This window comes from Aureobasidium namibiae (assembly GCF_000721765.1).
Source record: "Aureobasidium namibiae CBS 147.97 unplaced genomic scaffold scaffold_32, whole genome shotgun sequence".
NCBI lineage: Eukaryota > Fungi > Ascomycota > Dothideomycetes > Dothideales > Saccotheciaceae > Aureobasidium > Aureobasidium namibiae.
Window position 1 is genome coordinate 18313 of NW_013581177.1, and position 17960 is coordinate 36272.

Genomic DNA, 17960 nt, shown 5'->3' on the forward strand with positions numbered 1-17960 from the left:
TTGCGAGACATGTCTCGCATTTCGGAAAGTCGATGGTGGTAGATCAGATTTCCTGTCGAGAGGAGATTTTCTGGATTGCCTGGAAGTAGAGCACAGTGGTAAGCAGAGTTGCATCTGGTGATTAGTCAGGGGAGATGAGACAGTATAATAACTCGATCTACAAGAATGGTTAGCTGAACATGTAGAGACCTCTCATATACTATCGTTCCACTCGTAAAACGTGCAGATAATTATCAAAAAGTCAAAACCAGTTATGAAATCGATTTTGGACACCATTCAACTGCTCATACCTACGGATGGCGCATATAAAGCTCGAGAATGTTAGCAAGTAGAAGTTGTGTCATCACTGCCCTGGGCTCATGAAAGCGCTTACGACCGCATATACATATATTCACTGCCACTAGTATTGCTCATTGCGCACAATAGCGAGTGAAGATCAAAAGCCTCCTTGGAAATTCTGCAGTGTGTACCATCTATGTGATCTTGGATCACCAAGGAACAACAGCTTGATCTGACTGCAGGGTCCTTCGTCCATCACAGTAAAACATGAAGATCTGCAACCTCCCATATCAGACACGACATTCCTGGATCTACTTGTCGACAATTTCAAGAGGTCTGTAGTGTCCAATCACATTTCTCTGGTCGGCGAAAACAATGTCGGCGTCGCACTCTACGGCCGAGACGTCAAAAGTAACCAGCTCATTCTTGCTAGTGATTGACACACTAGAAGAGGACGTGGAGCCGTTCACTATCTTGTTGTATGATTCGAATTCGATGGGAGTCTGTGTAGGACACGACTCTTGTCCAATTGACCTATCACTTTCTTAGCCTTTTCTCTACCGGACAAGGTTGTCATACACGTACTCGGCGTCATGTTCGAAGATTGTGCCGAACATCGTTTCGCTGGAATGAATGGGAACGTGAAGTCGCTCTAAGATGTCGATACGAATCCAGATTTGCATGCCTGACGTGTGGCTTTATAGTCGTGGCTATATGTCCTGTATCATGTGATAACGATCGAGATGTTTTGTTACATCTCTGGCGTTTCCGTATTTTACAGCCTTGGAAACATTCCTCGAGATCACAAGAGGGATCTGGAGGGAATACCGCTTGTCAGATTCGATCGCACTTTGAGTGTCCGAAGAGCCCTGTAAATTACGTCAAAAAGCTCTTCCTGGGTCTTGATAGCGAATTAGTCTACAGAGACGTATCCGTAAGCTCTGGTGTATGGTATCTCCATTTTGCCTGGTTTGAGCATACTCCACGATGATTGTAATTTATACACCAACGCTCCTAATGTACGACACGCAGTCTTAGAATTCTCAATCCGAAACAAGTTGAGCTACGCCGATCTCTTTCTTGAGCTGTGATAGGCGCTTTCAAAACTAGATCTCGACAAGTCTTTTTCTTGAAAGATACATGTTGTCGTGACAACCTTCCATGGGTTGAATCAATGACGCGTTCCAGTAGTGATGGTAACCAAGAGCTTTTCGAACGGTCACATCCCCATTCGAACTTTGATTATAAAGGTCAGACGAGACCAATCTGCCCTTGCTCAGTCTGTTCGCAAACGCTCTAACTGATGGCACACGGCACCCATCTCTTTCCGGGTATTGCGTCACGAGCATTTTTACTTGGCCTCCTGGCCGCATCATGCGCAACAATTGCAGCGCCTCTCGCCTCTCAATGAAACACACACTTGACGGTATCCATCAGTCACCTCGTCTGTGGTGTGCGTCATGCTGTTTCTGTGCGTAAGCTTGACATTGCGCTCCTTATATCGCCCCAGTCTGAGACTCTCTGCGAAGCCCGATCAAAGGTGCATCTGCGTCTTCGGGTGGGAGACGCTGGATCTGAATTATTCGACCACGTCTTGCTCGCTTCCCGAGTTCTTGAATGAGCGATAGGGAACCAGTGTCCCGCTGTATCTTCTTCTACTACACGACGCTGACTTCTGGTGGTGCAGATCTCGAAAGTCCCACGCTTAGCATAGTCTGAGCTCTTTCTCACTACACACCGAGCGCTGTCGCGAATGCAAAGTGGACCGTGATCCGGTCGAGTCCGGGACCGAGATCCTGTGTTTGAATGATACAACTCGTGTAGACATACCGAAGAGGTCGGTAGCTGTGTGTTGTGTGAGCCTAAATGTGCCATCGAGTGCTTCAATTGTAATACTGCAGCCATTGTCTCGACGTACGTCTGTTGACACAATCAAGACTTCATTGTCCAATACAGAGGGAACAAGATAGAGTTCTATGTGATGGACAAGACGCTAGGAAAACTATGCACATATCATCAAGGGGGATCTCATGACCGATCAAGCTGACCACAGTCTAGCCTGATTAGAGTTCATGTGTAGAATCCAAAGCTGCTGTCGACGGTCTAACCATCAATTGGATCTTGCCCAAGTTCAATTCGACGACTACTCTCGAGCTTAGAAGCATGGCTCAAAGCCAGCAGCTAACATTAGATTTAAGCGTTTTGACTGCCAAACCATCGGTGAAGTTGTGTGCTACACCGGTGAAGAGTAGGGTTCGAGAAGAAGCGGGCTAGGAGAGACTGAGTTTATACTAAAGAACCCCTTGATAATGGCAGAAGTCTGCAGCCTTCAAGACACCATTCGAGCAAAGAATCTTTGAGTCTCATGATGATCATCGAGGAACCGTGGTACGCATAACAAGTCGGGGAAATCTAGTCAGCTCGCCTCTCTGGGAGGTCGAATTCTCACTTTATACCTGGTAATCATCTTTGAGTCAAGTTCATGGTGCCTTCGTACATGTTTCAACATGTTCTACGGAGGGGGACAATACGCAGATTCGCCGAAGACCCGTGATGGCGTTACTCAACTCGAGCAGGATTCATAAGCACACTTGGCCACGCTCGGGACCGCACATTCGAGCGAGATCTCGAGAGCGATAATCGCCTCCGTTGTCGCTGCAATTCTGTGGAATGTCAGGGGTTTTAGACTGAAATGCAGCGAGAGGATGCTCTGCATCGAAGTGTGGTAAAAGAAGGCGACCACACAGATGAGTGCCGGAGAATGAGAAATCCCCAAGAAACTCCGTCTCCAGACTTTCTGGAAGGGGTCTAGAACGTCGCAACAGACGTGACGTCGTTTGTGTATCTTTCGAAGGTTAGATTGCTTGGTGGCCTGAGGATGTCGAACATAACAGAATTAGAGCTTAGCCGTCCATTCCGATTGCATTGAGACGATAGCCTCAATGTCTTAATTTGTCTAATACTCTATCGTGACTGAATAACTTCCATCAGACCCCGACACTGCATCTAGATGCTCGAGCCTATGAAAGCAAGGTCTAACCTAAGGAAATCTGGGCAACACCATCGAAACATTTGATAATTCGTAGTCAATCCTCCAAATCTCTGTGCTTACGACTGCAATAAGACTATCTGTGCAAGCGCCACGCTTTGAGAGTATGAAATTGTGTTTGTTTCTTTGTCAGCAGGCTATCTGAACAACGATCAAGCATTGCTCGCAAGGTGACACCAAGTGTCGACCCAGATGCTGAAGTGGAGAGATCGAGTGAGGATGCAAACGGTGTGCCGAACGCGATAGGATCCTCTGATCTTTACCACAAGACTGACTTGCAGAGCATGGCGATGGTGGTTTAGACCGTAGGAGAACGCGACAAACGGAAGCTGACGGGAGGCTGGTGGCCAGTGCGCAGCCCCACACGTGTATTTCGTGCAAATGTGGGTCTGGTCATGCACGGGCCGAACCTGCCTTGGCACTGTTTTGGTCCACGTCGTCCTTCTCCGCCTCCATGCCACGATACAACATCGAATCGCAATACATCTGGTTCTTTGAGATGGTCTAACCTGCCAACTGTCAGCCTGCACCTCTGGCTCTAGTGTGCAATGTTGTAGACGAACACTCAGCCATCGGACTTAGCAGGCCTCGACCGACTTTGGACTGTGTCGCAATACAAGATGGAGGATCTTGCATCTCAAGCTGGAAGAATGGCTTCCGGATAGGAGCCTGCCATGCTGCGCGTAGTCGCATGCATACAAATGCATGGCTGCCGGCATATCACCGTCCTCTTTTTCTGTTCTCAAGCACAGAGGCAGCATACGTTCATTAAAAGCTCGCCACGCAAGTCAAGTCTTTCCCATAAAATTGTCATCATGACCCTGCTTTTTTTCATCTGATGTTCACCTTGCCGCGAGTTTATAGTGTGAGTCAGTCCTCTACCACCTGTTTCCTCTCTCGTTGGTGGAGAAAGTACACTAATCTTCCTTCGCAAGCCGCTGTCGAGCACATTCGCGAAAATCTCACCTCAAGTCTTGTTCCTCCGCCGAGGTGTGTAATAGCACCACCTGCTGCACGATCACGACGGGCCGGCATGCGAATTGGCACTGCTTTTACACCGAGGTCCATCGGTCAGAGTCCACCACAAGGCTCTTCTCGTCCTATCGTCTTCTCATCCTCTCATTCTCTTGTCCTCTCGTCTTCTCCACGAAGCCAAAGGCGTGTGTTCGATCACGCGTATAAGTACCCGTGTGGTCAGCTTCTGCAAGCAAACTCGAGTAGTGAAGCGGGCTCCAACTCCATCCGTCGCTTCACTCTTGTGCTAGACCAAGTTCGACTCACACTGTGGCTCGCGCTATGTCGAACACTTCGACACTAACCACAAACTTCTTCCGCCACCGCACTCACAGCGTCGACCACTTTGTAGACCACGACGCGTGCTCACCTATGCTTCTTCCAGCATACGACATCGCTCGCTCGCTCGTCCTTAGCATCGTCCACGCCCTCGACTCCGTAAACAAACACTCCAATCGAGTCTTTAACCGTCCCCTCGATTACCACTCTGCGGATCTAAAGCAATTTCACTAAATGCGAGGGGCCACACAACCTTCCGCCCTTATACACCAACGCGAACCCGACAAGCACCTCGAGCGCCCACACTCTACGCAGGTCAACATGCCTTCTCCAACTTTAGCCCTCGAAACCAACTCGGATTCTCCGAAGCAATCTTCCTCGGCGTCTGCCCCAACATCCGACGCCAGCATGCCGTGGCAACGTCCTTCTAACAACTACGAGCCGATCGATGAGGAACCAATTGGTCACAGTAAGCTCAGCCTGTCTGAAGCTGCTCAGAAGCTGAATACTGACTCCACACACTAGCCTAGAACTCGAGCATCTGGAGGTGTCGCCGAAACAACGTCAACGTGGACACTCAAGGCGTCGACAAAGCCCGTGTCGTTGTCGTAAAGGTCTTGGTCCTGGACCGGGCCATAGCGAAAGCAGAGTGGCGAAAAGTGCAGAAAAAACATGCCACTCTGACCTTGGAAGGGTACATCGAGGCGGTGTCAACTTACGAGGCAGATATCATGAAACGCCTTAAGCATAAGCACATCGTCGAGCACTACCATGACCACGCCGGAGGCTCAACGCCCAACCTGATTATGACGAACATCTGCATGGAAAAGCTTGATTGCGACTTTACAACCTTCATCGCCGAGGCTGCAGGTCTTCTCTCCAAGCCGGGAATCGCCAGCTTTCTTCGCCAGCTCTGTCTCGCTACTAGATTCATCCACGGAGAGGGCATAGTTCATGGTGATCTCAAGCCCTAGAACATCCTCGTCGACAAGAGAACCAACACCCTAAAGCTTGCAGACTTCGGTAGTGTAGTGGAGCTGGGCCTGGGTGATTGCACCAGCGCTGTGGATGCTTGGATTGCTCCAACGTGCTCGGTGGTGACTGACATGATCGGCAGGATGTTTTTGGCGGCACCCCGTACTATATGGCCCCAGAGCGTCTCAAGTACAAAGGCAAATGCTATCACGCTCTTGACGTGTGGGGTATCGGCTGTGTCCTTACGTTCATCGTCAAAGCTGCTCCGGCATTCTGCTTTCCGGCTCTGACGCTAGCTCTGCAGTACAAAATCTTTGGGGATCATCCAGATCTCAGTGATGACGAAGGTAAGGAAGAGCTTCCTACGTTGCCTACTGCGGACAAGATTCAGATGCTCGCCATCCTCGCGACATTGGGTTGGCAGTCTCTAGCAGGACAAGAAGAATGGCGTGCCGAGCTTGAGGCATTGGCGAAAGTGGAAGCCAGCTTCTACACTAAGATTCAACGTGAGTTCAAGAATGGGCTCACTGACAAGCTTGGTGCAGACGGCCTTGACTTCGCTGAGTCTTGTCTAGCATTGGAGGCCGACGAACGACCTGACGCAGCTGGTCTTTTGGAACACCGTTATCTCAAGTTCTAGAGTCTCTGGACTAGCCATGACGATAACAAAGTCTTCGAGCGCTCTATCGACGGGTATTGGAAGTACTACAGACGGCACAAGGTATGTATCAATTTACACAAATGACGAATCCCCTCGAGTATCATGGTGGGCTTTGTTTTCCTTCTTGATGCATGACTTGTGCGATTGACCCGACCGGCTTCAAAATTTGAAAAGACCAAGCCATCGACCAACTCCGATGAGAAGCTTGCGGAATAGAGCGGTGCGATCACATTGGCCGTTGTCACCGGGGTATAGTGTCGATAGTGAACATGTTCGAGGCAGACTCGCACCTCAGTCGCGTTCACGATGCACAAGCACGAAGTGTACCAGAGGGAAATGCTTGTAAAAAACTGGAAGGTGCGTCGAGAAGGAAGATTGGTCAAAAGCAGCCGTGCTAACCATATTTGAAGATCTCGCAGATACACATATAGACGATCTGGACCGGCTATCTCTGGCTCTTATCCAAGCTGGCACATACATACAAATAACCAACATCAGCGTACCATCATACATCAAGCACTACGACAAAACGTGGAAGGACGTACTACAAGAACGAGGACGCTTTACGCTACAAGAGTATGCGCGACAACATCTTGACGACATGGATCGCATCATACGAGCAGGTGGCCTCGCTGAGCGCGAAGACAGCTATGAGGACTTCTCGATAAAAGATCAGCTCCGTATTCTGACTACGACGAGATCATTCAAGTCTTGCTCGAAGAAAATCCCCTGATCATCCGCCAGAAACGCCTTAGTGGCGTACTCAAGCGACTGCATATGAGGATCATGACAGGATAGTGCAGATGCTGTTCAATACAGGTACTAATCGCAACTCCCGAAGTAGGAAATGGCAGTGCGCTTGCGGCAGCCCCTAGTAGAGGACACGACACGATTGTACAGTCTCACTCAATTAGCGGCTCGATGGACTCGCGGACGATCAATTCAGCAACAATTTCCCGGATCTCATGACTCGGACTATAGCTCACCTGGACCTCAGCTCCTGTACAAGGTTCTTTTCTCACATGAGCAAGTCGGCGTCGTGAGAAGGACGAAAATGCACAGTCCATCTCCACCGTTCAAACTGATGTCCAGTCATCTGCCCCATTGTCGATGATTCGGAGACATTGTTGATGATCAAGATAGACAGCCGCTCTCGAGGTCGTGCAGACCTTCCTTGGGATGAGCAAGATCTTTAGTCTCTACCGAGAAGGCCTCAGGCGCATGTACGATGCAATCTTCATCGATATGCTTAGCTCCATACTCAGGTTGTTCTATCTTGGGGTATTCTCAGGCGCTGATGTACCTTCTCGTTATCTCGTCCTGCACTTCTTGCGATCTCGTGAAGCTCGTACACAGATACCCGTCCAACTGAATGAGGGTAATCATCCTTCAGATGAGGAGTTCTATGAAAGCATTGGCAGAGAATGGTTTATCGACGACTCAATCAACTGCTGACCCAAGCTGACAAGGATAATCTCACTACGCAATGGACAGACGATCAAGACCATTTTTCGACAATCGACGCGGCCAATCCAATGCTTCCAGCGGCAACCAGCTCGACCGAATTTGCCGTGAAGGTGTCGAGGATGGTATTCTGACAACGAGATCCAATGAGAACCTTGAAGTGTTTGAAGTCGAGGATGGTAATCAGACAAGCTGCCCGCCTCCATAGTGGCAACGGTGGAATTCTTTACTATTTCGGGATCCACAAGAACAATCTTCGACAGTCTGTCCACTGCGAATCGTTGAAACCGACGTTATGCAGAGCCGCGCTCAGCGCGATCGAGACTGAAAAAGCCACCATGTTGCTCAGGAAGGAGCCCGAGGCTATCATCTAATCCAAGTCGAAATTCGAGTGGACTGACGAACCACTTGCAACTAGGTTGACTTCAACGGTAGTCATTTTTTGAGCTCATATAACAGCTTTTACAAACGTATGCGCTGCATCATATCGACTCGTCCACGGTCAGCGCCCCCGAACTTAGACATCTTTGTCCGGCGGTGCTCGTAATTAGATGATTCAGGCGGTGAAAAGAGCCAGACAGTACCTATGCGTGGTGACAGTCATCCTCTGTTCCATGAAATGCTTCTAGAGCTCTAATTGGCGAAGCAGCCGAAGTTTAGCGTGCACAAGATCTGCGCGCGGCTTGCTGATGTAGACCTGTCGTCGATTCCGTTGCACATTCCCATGGTAAGATATATAGACCAGCCCCAGACGGTGATTGGGTGTTTTTTGCTTAGATGACTGGCTTACCCCCAGATCGGAGGGCTGAGTCATCTGCTCACGACTGACTGTGGAAGCTTGGACTGCCGGAGATCCACGTTGCGCAGCAGCAGCATATGCGATCGACTTCATCTATCCCAGTCACGATCGCAGTGAGGAATAAATCGACAAGCGCACACGAAAGTATGGCAAAGTCAAATCGTAGGAACTCTTTTACGCTGGATCTAGACCTCATCTCATGTAAGTGCCGTCTTCTTTAGCGAGAGCTGGAAGCCTGTGAGATCGTTAGCGGGAGCAGAGACTGAATGCAGCATCCCGGTCCTTCAACCATCGATGCAGATAACGACACAAGAATCAATCGAGAATGGACTGCCTGAGACTGTAGAGTCTGATTGACCCATTAATCACCGGTCAAGACACATTCATGGTAATGAACGACTCGATGGCAAAGATCGTCCTGTGTTCTTGTCACGTCAAACCCACCAACAAGGGTAAAGAATCCGGATCGAGACCTGCCCAACTAGAGTATTCCACTAGCAAGGTTCCAATTACCTTAAAAAAAAAAACAGCAATGTCAAGAGCGCAGCCATGATGAGAGCAAGGGTTTCTTGAAGAATGCAATGATAGCCGTCAATCAGGGCAAGCTGTCGCGCTGGCGACATGAGCATTGCGAGACTCTGATGCATTCTCCTATTGACCATTTCATCGTTGATGTCACTTCGCTATCTGATGAACAAAAGATCAGTCGGGTTTTGTTTTCCTATATGAATCACGCTCTGTTTAGATAAGACCGTGAACTCATCGTGTCAGCCGTCCGTCTTGCTTTTTCTGCATCCAATACTGCCATGGCGCAAACGCCTTTCCGGTTAAGTGATAAATCTCCTTGTTCTGTCCGCCCTGACAGCCTCGATTCTGGCCAAAACGACCTCTTTGTTCGTCACCGTCTGCTTGATGATAGCAGCGCAGCTTGACATAGTCAGATATCAGTCTCCGCTTGTACACAAGCTCACGGCAAGCGTTTGTATCTTAGACTTGCACTTCAGGTGTAGACTGCTTGAACACTGCTGTAGATTGTGCCATCGATTCTCTGGTCGAATACCAAACGTCCGTTGAAAGTCATGCCAAATTGTTGTCCAAGACAGAAGTATGTCTGGCCGTGTGCCACTCGTTTCTTGTAGTACTTTGCGGGAATGGGCTTCGGATCCGTACTAAGTGTGCACAGAATGCGTGTATCGGTGGTCGGCTCATACTCTTGGGGAGGCACCTCTGCGTCACTGACAATGATCTCGACGCTACTTGCAGATCCCTGTCGTTCGCATGGCAAGAAGTCTTCGGTCATCTCGATCAAGACTGGCTCATCGCTTGGCATATTCTGTCCTCGTACCACGTACCAGTTTATCTGGTTCGTTGCTCTGAGCTCTTTGGTGATACGAGATGTGGACCGATTCTTGAGCGAATGTCTCGAAGGATCCCACTCTTCACTGCAGAGTACTCCGTAGTGGCGTCTTGCTTTTCTGCTGACCACAAGGTCTTTATCACGTCCTGCCAAGACAGCGCCTCTGACCACCGCCGTCCAAGAGTGTTCGGGCTGCATGATGATGAATCTTGGGCCCTCCTCGATCGCCGGCTCCGACTGCTGGGCTGAAGGAGTGTAGGTGGGCGGAGGATCCTCGTCGGCGAAGCGTGTCTTCAAGCATCGATACAGATAGTTCGAAGCGCCAAATCCCCCGACCAGGATAAGGCCCTTTGCACTTTTGTCGTGAGCAGCAAGCACGTTGCGTTGCCTTTCTATCAGCACGATCACCTTGTCGACAAGCGGACGAAAGATCTCCGAAACGTCGGCGTTGGTAAGAGTGATGAATGACCCAACGATGCCAGCCGCAAGATTATCTGGCACGCCTGGAAATGGAACATGGAACTGGCTGTCGTCAGACTCGGCTTCAGAATCCATTGGGTCGAAGTTACGCTTGACGTAGTCCTCAAAGTACTTGTGTGCGACAGTCCAAGCAGATGGACTTTTGCGGCAGAATGTCTGAAACTCTTCTGCTCCCATCCGACGCCTGACCAGATCCTGGAACTTCAAGTTGAGGAACACACTGCCGCAGAGTGCTCCAATGCCCGGGGCCGACTCTTTCAAGCGCAGTGGAGAGACGGAAGAAACCTCGAACCTGAGAAGAAGATTGTCAGTGATTTCGAAGCAAGAGCAGTTTCAGGGACAAGATTTACGAGGCCAAATCGACAGTGCCTCCGCCGCAATCACAAACGATAAAGTTGTCGCCTGCCATGCAAAGCTTCTTCTGAATGTCGATGGACTTGATAGCGTAGATAGCGGCAGCCTCCGGCTCGGAGACCATGAACAGGTTTGTTCCCATTCCTGCGTTCGTGGCTGCTCTCATGGTCGCATCCTTGGCTGCGTCGGACCAGACGGCTGGCACTGTGATCACAATGTCGATCTGCGTGGTTGCTACCATCAAAGGGAAACGTTTCTCAAACCTTTTCTTCACATGACTGTAGAGTGCAGTCAGATAGTCAGACACAGCTTGTTCCGCTGACTTGTCCCAGTGCACGAGCAAGTTGCCAAGATCTTGTCTGGAAACGTAAGAAGGGAACTTCTGGTGACGGTCGAGAAGGAGCTTCATGCAACGCAGGCGGGATTCGTTCGGCTTGATCTGGAAGCCCCAGCGTGGACTCTTGGCGATGATCGGATCGCCAGAGGATGTACGCTTCACTCCAGCACCAGATGGTGCCGACTCGTACATCAGTTCGGACGGAACCTTTTCGGAAGTGATGTTGTTTGATCCAGGCCAACTACATCAGTCCGTCATCATGTGGACTGCGAAATGCTTTTGGAACTTACTTTGTGATGACTTCAATCTCATCAGCAGTCTCCTGGCTGCCACCGTAGGTGAAGGCACAACCGGAGAAGGTAGTTCCAAAGTCCAAACCAACGATCAAACGATCTTGAGACAAGTCTGAAGGTTGCATCATGGCAGCCTCGAGACGCAGACAGCTCTGTCTGATGTCAAGTGCGGCCAGCACACAGATCGGGTCGACAAGACTAGGTGGAAGGTTGGACAGTAGATGGAAGGATAGAGGAGAAGGATAGAGAAGAAGGATAGAGAAGAAGGATAGAGGAGAAGGATAGAGGAGAAGGATAGAGGAGAAGGATAGAGGAGAAGGATAGAGGAGAAGGATGTGAAGCAGAGAACAGGTGATGAGTCAGATGGAATGGAGGTGGATACAACGCAATGTGTGATCGTGATTGTATACTGGAGCGGATCACCTGCAAGCGCTAGTGAAAGCGATTTCGAGGACGCTCAGCCTTCACCTGCCGAGCCTCAAATCACCTTGTGAACAAAATTGTCTATCGACCCGCCGAGCATTTCTAGGAAGCCAATCCTGCTCTGTGTAACACTGCTATCTCACTTTCTCCACACAACGCGCTCTCACTTACTGGCAGACATAAAAAGTCACACTGGATTGGCCTCTTGCTTCAAGGTCCCGTCATACAGTTCAAGTCGTGTCAAAGCGTACCCCTGTCACAAAGTCACCTGGACTTCTTGCACCAATTCGCTCACCTATCTTACTCAAAGCACCACTTGGAAGTTGCTTTCCCCTTGATCTCTACCGAGACGATGTCACCCCCCTTCCTTGGTATCCTGAGTAGACTGAGCAAGTCAACGCAGCCTGACGGATCGTGCTCAACAGATGAGCGGTTTCAGTGGGGTCCCTTCGGAAGACTAGCTCTGCGATCAAAGGCTGATGTGTATACAGAGAATGCAGCGTCCGAGACGAACAGCTTCGGCTACCAGACGATCAGCTCGAGGAAGTTTGCCAAGCTTGCGCAGACGTGGCAGCATACGCCGAACAGGTCGAATCGCAGCTCAAGATAGAGAAGAGGGCAGCGACCGAACTGTATCAGATCTGTCTCAAAACTCGGCTGAGCAAGTCTCGTCTCAAGGAGAGCATCGAACAGAAAGACCTGGAAGTTCGTCAGCTCCAGAAGGAGATCAGCGAAAAAGCTGCCGAGATACAGCAGATCCGAGCAGAAAGCTTGCGCTACAAGAGGGCTATCTCGGCATTCAACAAGAACAGCAAGCAGATTCTGGACACTTCCATACAGAGAGACATGGAGGCAACTTTCTGCTGCATCAGAGACTGGGTTTTGGACGTCGTCCGCAAAGAGCAGCTTGGTGAGTTCAATTCGCAAAGGAGAGACGTCTCGATCATGCCAACTGACCCTCAAATCTCAAGAGCTGAGGCCCGAGCCGGAATTTGCTGATTGGCTCTTGACGACAGTGCCACAATTCGAGGACAACGCGGCTGGTTTCCAAGTCAACAGTGTCGTCGTCGGCCTTTCAGAGATCCTTTTAGCCATCCTAGATGATGACCATGTTTTCGGGTACGCATCAAATGGCGTCGTCGCCGAAGCCAACAAGTTGCACAGGTCAATGAGAGGTAAGTACAAGTCTTACTGCTGGTATATGCGCAACTAAAGTTCTCCAGCGATCGAAGTTTCCGAGCAACGAAAGAAGCAGTGGATCATAACAACCAACGAGATCCTCGCTCATGACGATGCGTCTGCGAAGCAGGCTGCGGAAGACTTCTTGGAAGTGTTTGTGACAGAAGCAGAAGGGATAGTGTCCAGAGCTTGCAGCAAGCCCGTGAGCTCCGAAGCCGCAAGAAGACTGAGAAGAGCCATACAGCCTCGCATAGCAGCCCTTCAAGCTCTACGATTTCAGGAAGCCGAATACCGTCTCCATCTTTTCCACATTCCTCGTGATGGTCAAAGAATTAGTTTCGACACAAGCGCCATGGAAGACGTCAACGGATATACGATGGGAGACGTCGACGGATGCGAAACTCCCTCACTCGAGACAATCTGGTTCCCTGCCTTGATCAAGAGAGATGTTGGAGAGAACAATGATAAGGTTAGTTTGTGTCGATGCGAGCAATGGTATACTTCATCTGACATGTGCATATAGGCGGAGTGGACAGTGGTCAGTAAAGCAAAGGTACAGGTAAGAGTCTGACCAATAAGGAGAAGCCACGAATGAAGAAACCCAACATATGGAGGGAAAGGCATAAGACCAAGACGGAGCATTGGGATTTGGGAGAGGATCTCACCGCGGAGGCAGAAGGTATCTTGACAGATCTTCGAGATCCAGTAGGTCTGTCGATTTCGTGCTCCATAATCAGCGTGTCGATCAGGAGCGGAACATAAGTTGCGGGAGATGATAGCTAGCAGCTTTGAACTCCTTTAGGCACACTGATGCCCACATGTTTACGCTAGCGTACCCGTTCGTCACGTAACATGAACCCAAGACCTGACGATGACCTGTCACACATTCAGACAAGAATTGAAGGCATTCTTGCGTCCGCCGAGGCCGCACATTAATAGTTGAGCTACGGGTGGACAGAGATGGATCCTATCGACGAAGCTTTTCTAGATCGAGATTCATTAGTCATAAGTCCGTCACGTCTACTTGGTAAGCTGCGCTCTTCGTTGGATGTGAGGGTCACAAGTTTGGCGCTCACTCTTTGTATTATTTGCTCTAAATATTCCGACAGGATTTTTGGCTACTTTCATCCAGTCTTACGAAGGTGCAATTGCGATCGCTTCTATATGGACTGTCACAGATCCTAACATCACCCATTGACAAGAGACCAAATCCTAGGAGAGCATCAAACCATTCGATCGAGTAGCCTAGCACTCATAAGGTCGGCATCTTCGAGCTCGTGAATCCTGTCTAGGAGAGGATATGCTTAACTCGAAGATACCCTCGATCTTTCGATTGTACGGTACTGATGCTTACACGAATGATAGATCTCTCACGAATCAGTAAGCTGGTGTCTGGTACTCTCGCTAGCATCCGTCAGCTCCGCCATGGCTCTCCGTATCCCCGTTGACACCGCGGCATACAAATCGTTGTTTCCTTTACGAGCCAAACACTGCATCGTTAGTTGGAGTCCATCGAAAAGTGATGTTGTTCCTTACTGTGGCTAAAAGCTCGTAGATATCCTTATTCTCAGTCGCGGCCATGATGGCTTCATGTACTCTGTCCGACAAACGAGCCATGTCCAGTTCGCTTCTTCCACGGTTCGATTGACTTCCAGACCCTCGATCCCCTAAGGATTTCAAGCCAGCAGAGTACGCCTCTAATAGGCTCTCTGCCATTTTCCTCACTTGTGGGCGGGACAAAGTCCAGAACGTGTCGTCCAACCTGTCCTAGCATTCCTAAGTCTTCTTCGTACATAATCGTCGAAGTCGGATTCGAAGAACACTCATTCGATAATTTGCTCTTTGTTCTAGATGACGCAATTTTTCGCTATCTCCATGGCGGTCATCGTGACTACCTATGCATAATCCTTCTTAAAGAGCCTTTCTAATGCTGTTCAGTAACGGTGATAGCGATTGCTCTAGAGACAACTCATCTTAACAATTAACTGTCATTAGGGAACGGAGTAGAAAGTTAGGCGAGCTAAGCAAGTCGTTCTATATCATAGGAGAAAGACTCTGCTTCACTTCTCCGATTGCAATCTTTAGATCACGGATACTTTCTAGACTTTCTAAACCAGTCATAAAGTCTTTCCAGGCAGTTAGAGAGATATTAGAGAAGATCTTCTAGAGCTTCGCGGTCAACACTTTTTCGAGCAGCTCGAGATCGTTAAAGCTGTCGGTAGTAACGTAATTAGCAAAATGGTGGTGCCAAACCCTAGGCCTTTAAGGCGATGATAGTGGATCCGGCGTACTTTACATCCTCTAATAAATTCGTTAAATGGTTATGTGGTCATCTTAAGAATTATAGTAGTTAGAGAATATTTTGGTGCGGAGGTAGAAATCAAAAGAAGCGGAGTGAAAGAAGTAGCGTGTCAATGTAAATTTCCCTTACTTATGTACTTATTAAAGCCCGAGTGCGACGACTTGTCCGATCTTTAGTAATGTCCGAGCGGGTCATAGACTCTTAGCACGCTTCTGTGTAAGCTAGTCTAGGTGCATATTAACTAGAGGCTATAAAGAATAGGCGCATAGTTATGCACAGATCCATTTAATGTAAGCGTAAAGTATGCACGGACTATACATAGTACTCACTATGCAGCTCGGAAAGGATGTGGTGATGAGCTACGTAAGAGCTATATAACCTGTCTAAGAGAACTTCCCTAGACCTTAATAATATCGCTAACTAAGACGACCAATATTCGACCATGGACATAGAAAGAGTCACTCGTATATAGAGTGCTACATTTAAGTCCGGATTAAGGCTATAAGTGCGAGAAAAAAGATCGCTGCCTATAGTTATCTATAATAAATTAGATGTCACTTATCTCCTTAGAAAGTCGCGCGAAATCATCGGCCTATCTTTAATCATAATGTTTATACTAACTAAGAACCCTTTTACGTAGCGGAGCCAGTTTCCTATATCCTAATAGCGCTAAGAGCATTTCTTAATAGCTTAACACATCTTTATCGCAGTGTTTTACCTAGGTATTCTAAGGAAGCTTATCATTTAAGCGTAGGTCATAGAGCTCGCTTAGACGTAAGCGGTAATACCCTTTTCCTCTGCCTAATATCCTAGCAGACTACCGGTAAGACGACCGGTTAGATTATAAGAAGACTCGTCCCTTTGTTAGTTAAGTAACACTTATTAGACCTAGTAAAGGATTATTAAAGGACACTACAGGTAAAAATTCTAAGCTAAGCCGTACCGAGCTCCCTAGTATTAATCTTACATGCATATTAGGAAAGATCTATAGCTTTTCTTTAGGGAACAGTGTCGGTAGGTGTATCATGTAGTAGCATAGCTAGTCGGTGGTAGTGTCCTAAGCCATTGCTCATCTATAACCTACGTATTATAAGCTACATGTAGCTCTCCGGAGCAAATGTTTCCGTTAAGGACTTATCCTTATCTATACTTGTTTATTATATGCTACGAGAAGTCGAGTGTAAGGCTATATGGCAGATATTGCATCTAAGAGAATAGTCTTCTTAACGTATCATACTTACGAACTCTATCTACGCTATGCTTTTCGCCTCTTACGATTCCGACTAAATAACGTTAATGCTATAGGCATGCGAATGTAAGCCCTATAGTTAACATACTAGCTAGCGTTTATTCATTCTTATCGAGTATGCACATTACGTTTAGATTAGTCTATAAGTCTTTATTACGACATTAAGTGCTCCTAACTTTAGTAACTTTTCCTTAGTCTTCTTTACCTACTACGAAAGTAAGAGCGTTTGCATATATAAATCTTGCGTAGCAATGACTATAGGTAGATATACGCATCTAGACGGATTCTTAGAGAGGTTAAACGATTTTTATATAGTTAAAAAACAGGAAATGCATCGAGACTACTAGACAGTGTAGATATGCTTCCTAAACATTCCCTATACATAATGTGTTAATAGTTAACAAAGAAATTAATTAACGTAAAAATTACTACCTATCACTAGTTTATGATGATATAGACTATGTTTGATTGGCTTAACTAAGCGTATTAACGATTTATGTAGAATCTGTAGGCTCATGACTTTCACTAGTGCTAGAAGGTCTAACAGCATGTATATAATAGTTTAAGTTAACTCTACTCGGCTATCGATTAGCTGTTATCGCGTAACCACAAAATCGAACTGCTAACCTATAAGGCGTAGGCACCACATCCTTATTAGGTATCGAGCCTAATGCTTCTAACTAGCCTTCGTGCACGTAGGAGGACTAGACTCCAGAAATCCGAAGCCTAGAGCCTTTCTCGATTGCTACGAATTAAATTTGTCGACTTACTTATCTTCATACCGGTCACTTCCTAATAATGACTTTAACAGGATGTTAGGAAACCCTTTAGTACTTTTCTTTTTCTAAGACTGTTTTGTCACGTGCCGTAAGTTAGCTATGCTATAGCCATCCAGATTAGGCGAGGTTAATAAGCTAGCCGTACAGCTACGGGGCTATAAGCTAAACTAAATTTTTATATAATACTCGTCTCTTTGTTAATTAGGGTAATGCCGTCTATGACTCTGCCGTAGGGATAGCATACATTATAAGGTTCCTAAAACATTGCGTCTAAGGACGCGATCGCCTAACAACCTCGAGGAGTGTGCTTATTAGCCGTTAACTCTTAGCACTCGAGTACTAATCCCAGGAAACAGGAGCTACCGTCATTCTATAATGTACTAGTCTATTTAACATGCCTCTCGAAACGGGCGTCTAACCGTTAGGAAAATGTCTTTTACGTAGGGAAGAATAGATTTTTAGCTTAAAACCGCCACGATTTACAAATCTTGCCTTATAGGCCTAAGCTCGATATGCTGTGAACATTTCGACTCTTAGTAGAGCAAGTATTATAAAGAATGATGGAAAGTACGAGTTCTAAGGCGAACATCCTTAGGTAGAGACTCTATTCTCATTAATATAACATAGTGCATATTAGCGATTCGATACGCGATTAGGCCTAAGATTATCGATACTAGACCGGCGATG

At 47.7% G+C, this 17960-nt stretch overlaps 4 protein-coding genes across 4 annotated transcripts; 3 read left to right on the forward strand and 1 right to left on the reverse strand.

Moving 5' to 3' along the window:
- Positions 1-4942: 4942 nt before the first annotated feature.
- On the forward strand, positions 4943-6236 carry M436DRAFT_68307 (kinase-like protein; the record flags this gene model as incomplete). Its single annotated transcript, XM_013566974.1, has 3 exons — positions 4943-5090; positions 5204-5571; positions 5739-6236. The coding sequence occupies 3 exons, from the start codon at positions 4943-4945 to the stop codon at positions 6234-6236; spliced, it is 1014 nt and encodes a 337-aa protein (XP_013422428.1).
- A 290-nt stretch (positions 6237-6526) lies between these two features.
- M436DRAFT_86568 (uncharacterized protein) lies at positions 6527-6990 on the forward strand (the record flags this gene model as incomplete). Its single annotated transcript, XM_013566975.1, has 2 exons — positions 6527-6614; positions 6668-6990. 2 exons carry the CDS (start codon positions 6527-6529, stop codon positions 6988-6990), a joined length of 411 nt encoding a protein of 136 aa, XP_013422429.1.
- A 2530-nt stretch (positions 6991-9520) lies between these two features.
- M436DRAFT_58843 (actin-like ATPase domain-containing protein) lies at positions 9521-11466 on the reverse strand (the record flags this gene model as incomplete). The annotated part of the gene is made up of 3 exons (XM_013566970.1): positions 9521-10649; positions 10708-11289; positions 11339-11466. The coding sequence occupies 3 exons, from the start codon at positions 11464-11466 to the stop codon at positions 9521-9523; spliced, it is 1839 nt and encodes a 612-aa protein (XP_013422424.1).
- A 650-nt stretch (positions 11467-12116) lies between these two features.
- Positions 12117-14141, forward strand: M436DRAFT_68310 (uncharacterized protein; the record flags this gene model as incomplete). Its single annotated transcript, XM_013566976.1, has 7 exons — positions 12117-12202; positions 12256-12674; positions 12736-12939; positions 12988-13412; positions 13467-13502; positions 13883-13970; positions 14053-14141. The coding sequence occupies 7 exons, from the start codon at positions 12117-12119 to the stop codon at positions 14139-14141; spliced, it is 1347 nt and encodes a 448-aa protein (XP_013422430.1).
- Positions 14142-17960: the final 3819 nt, after the last annotated feature.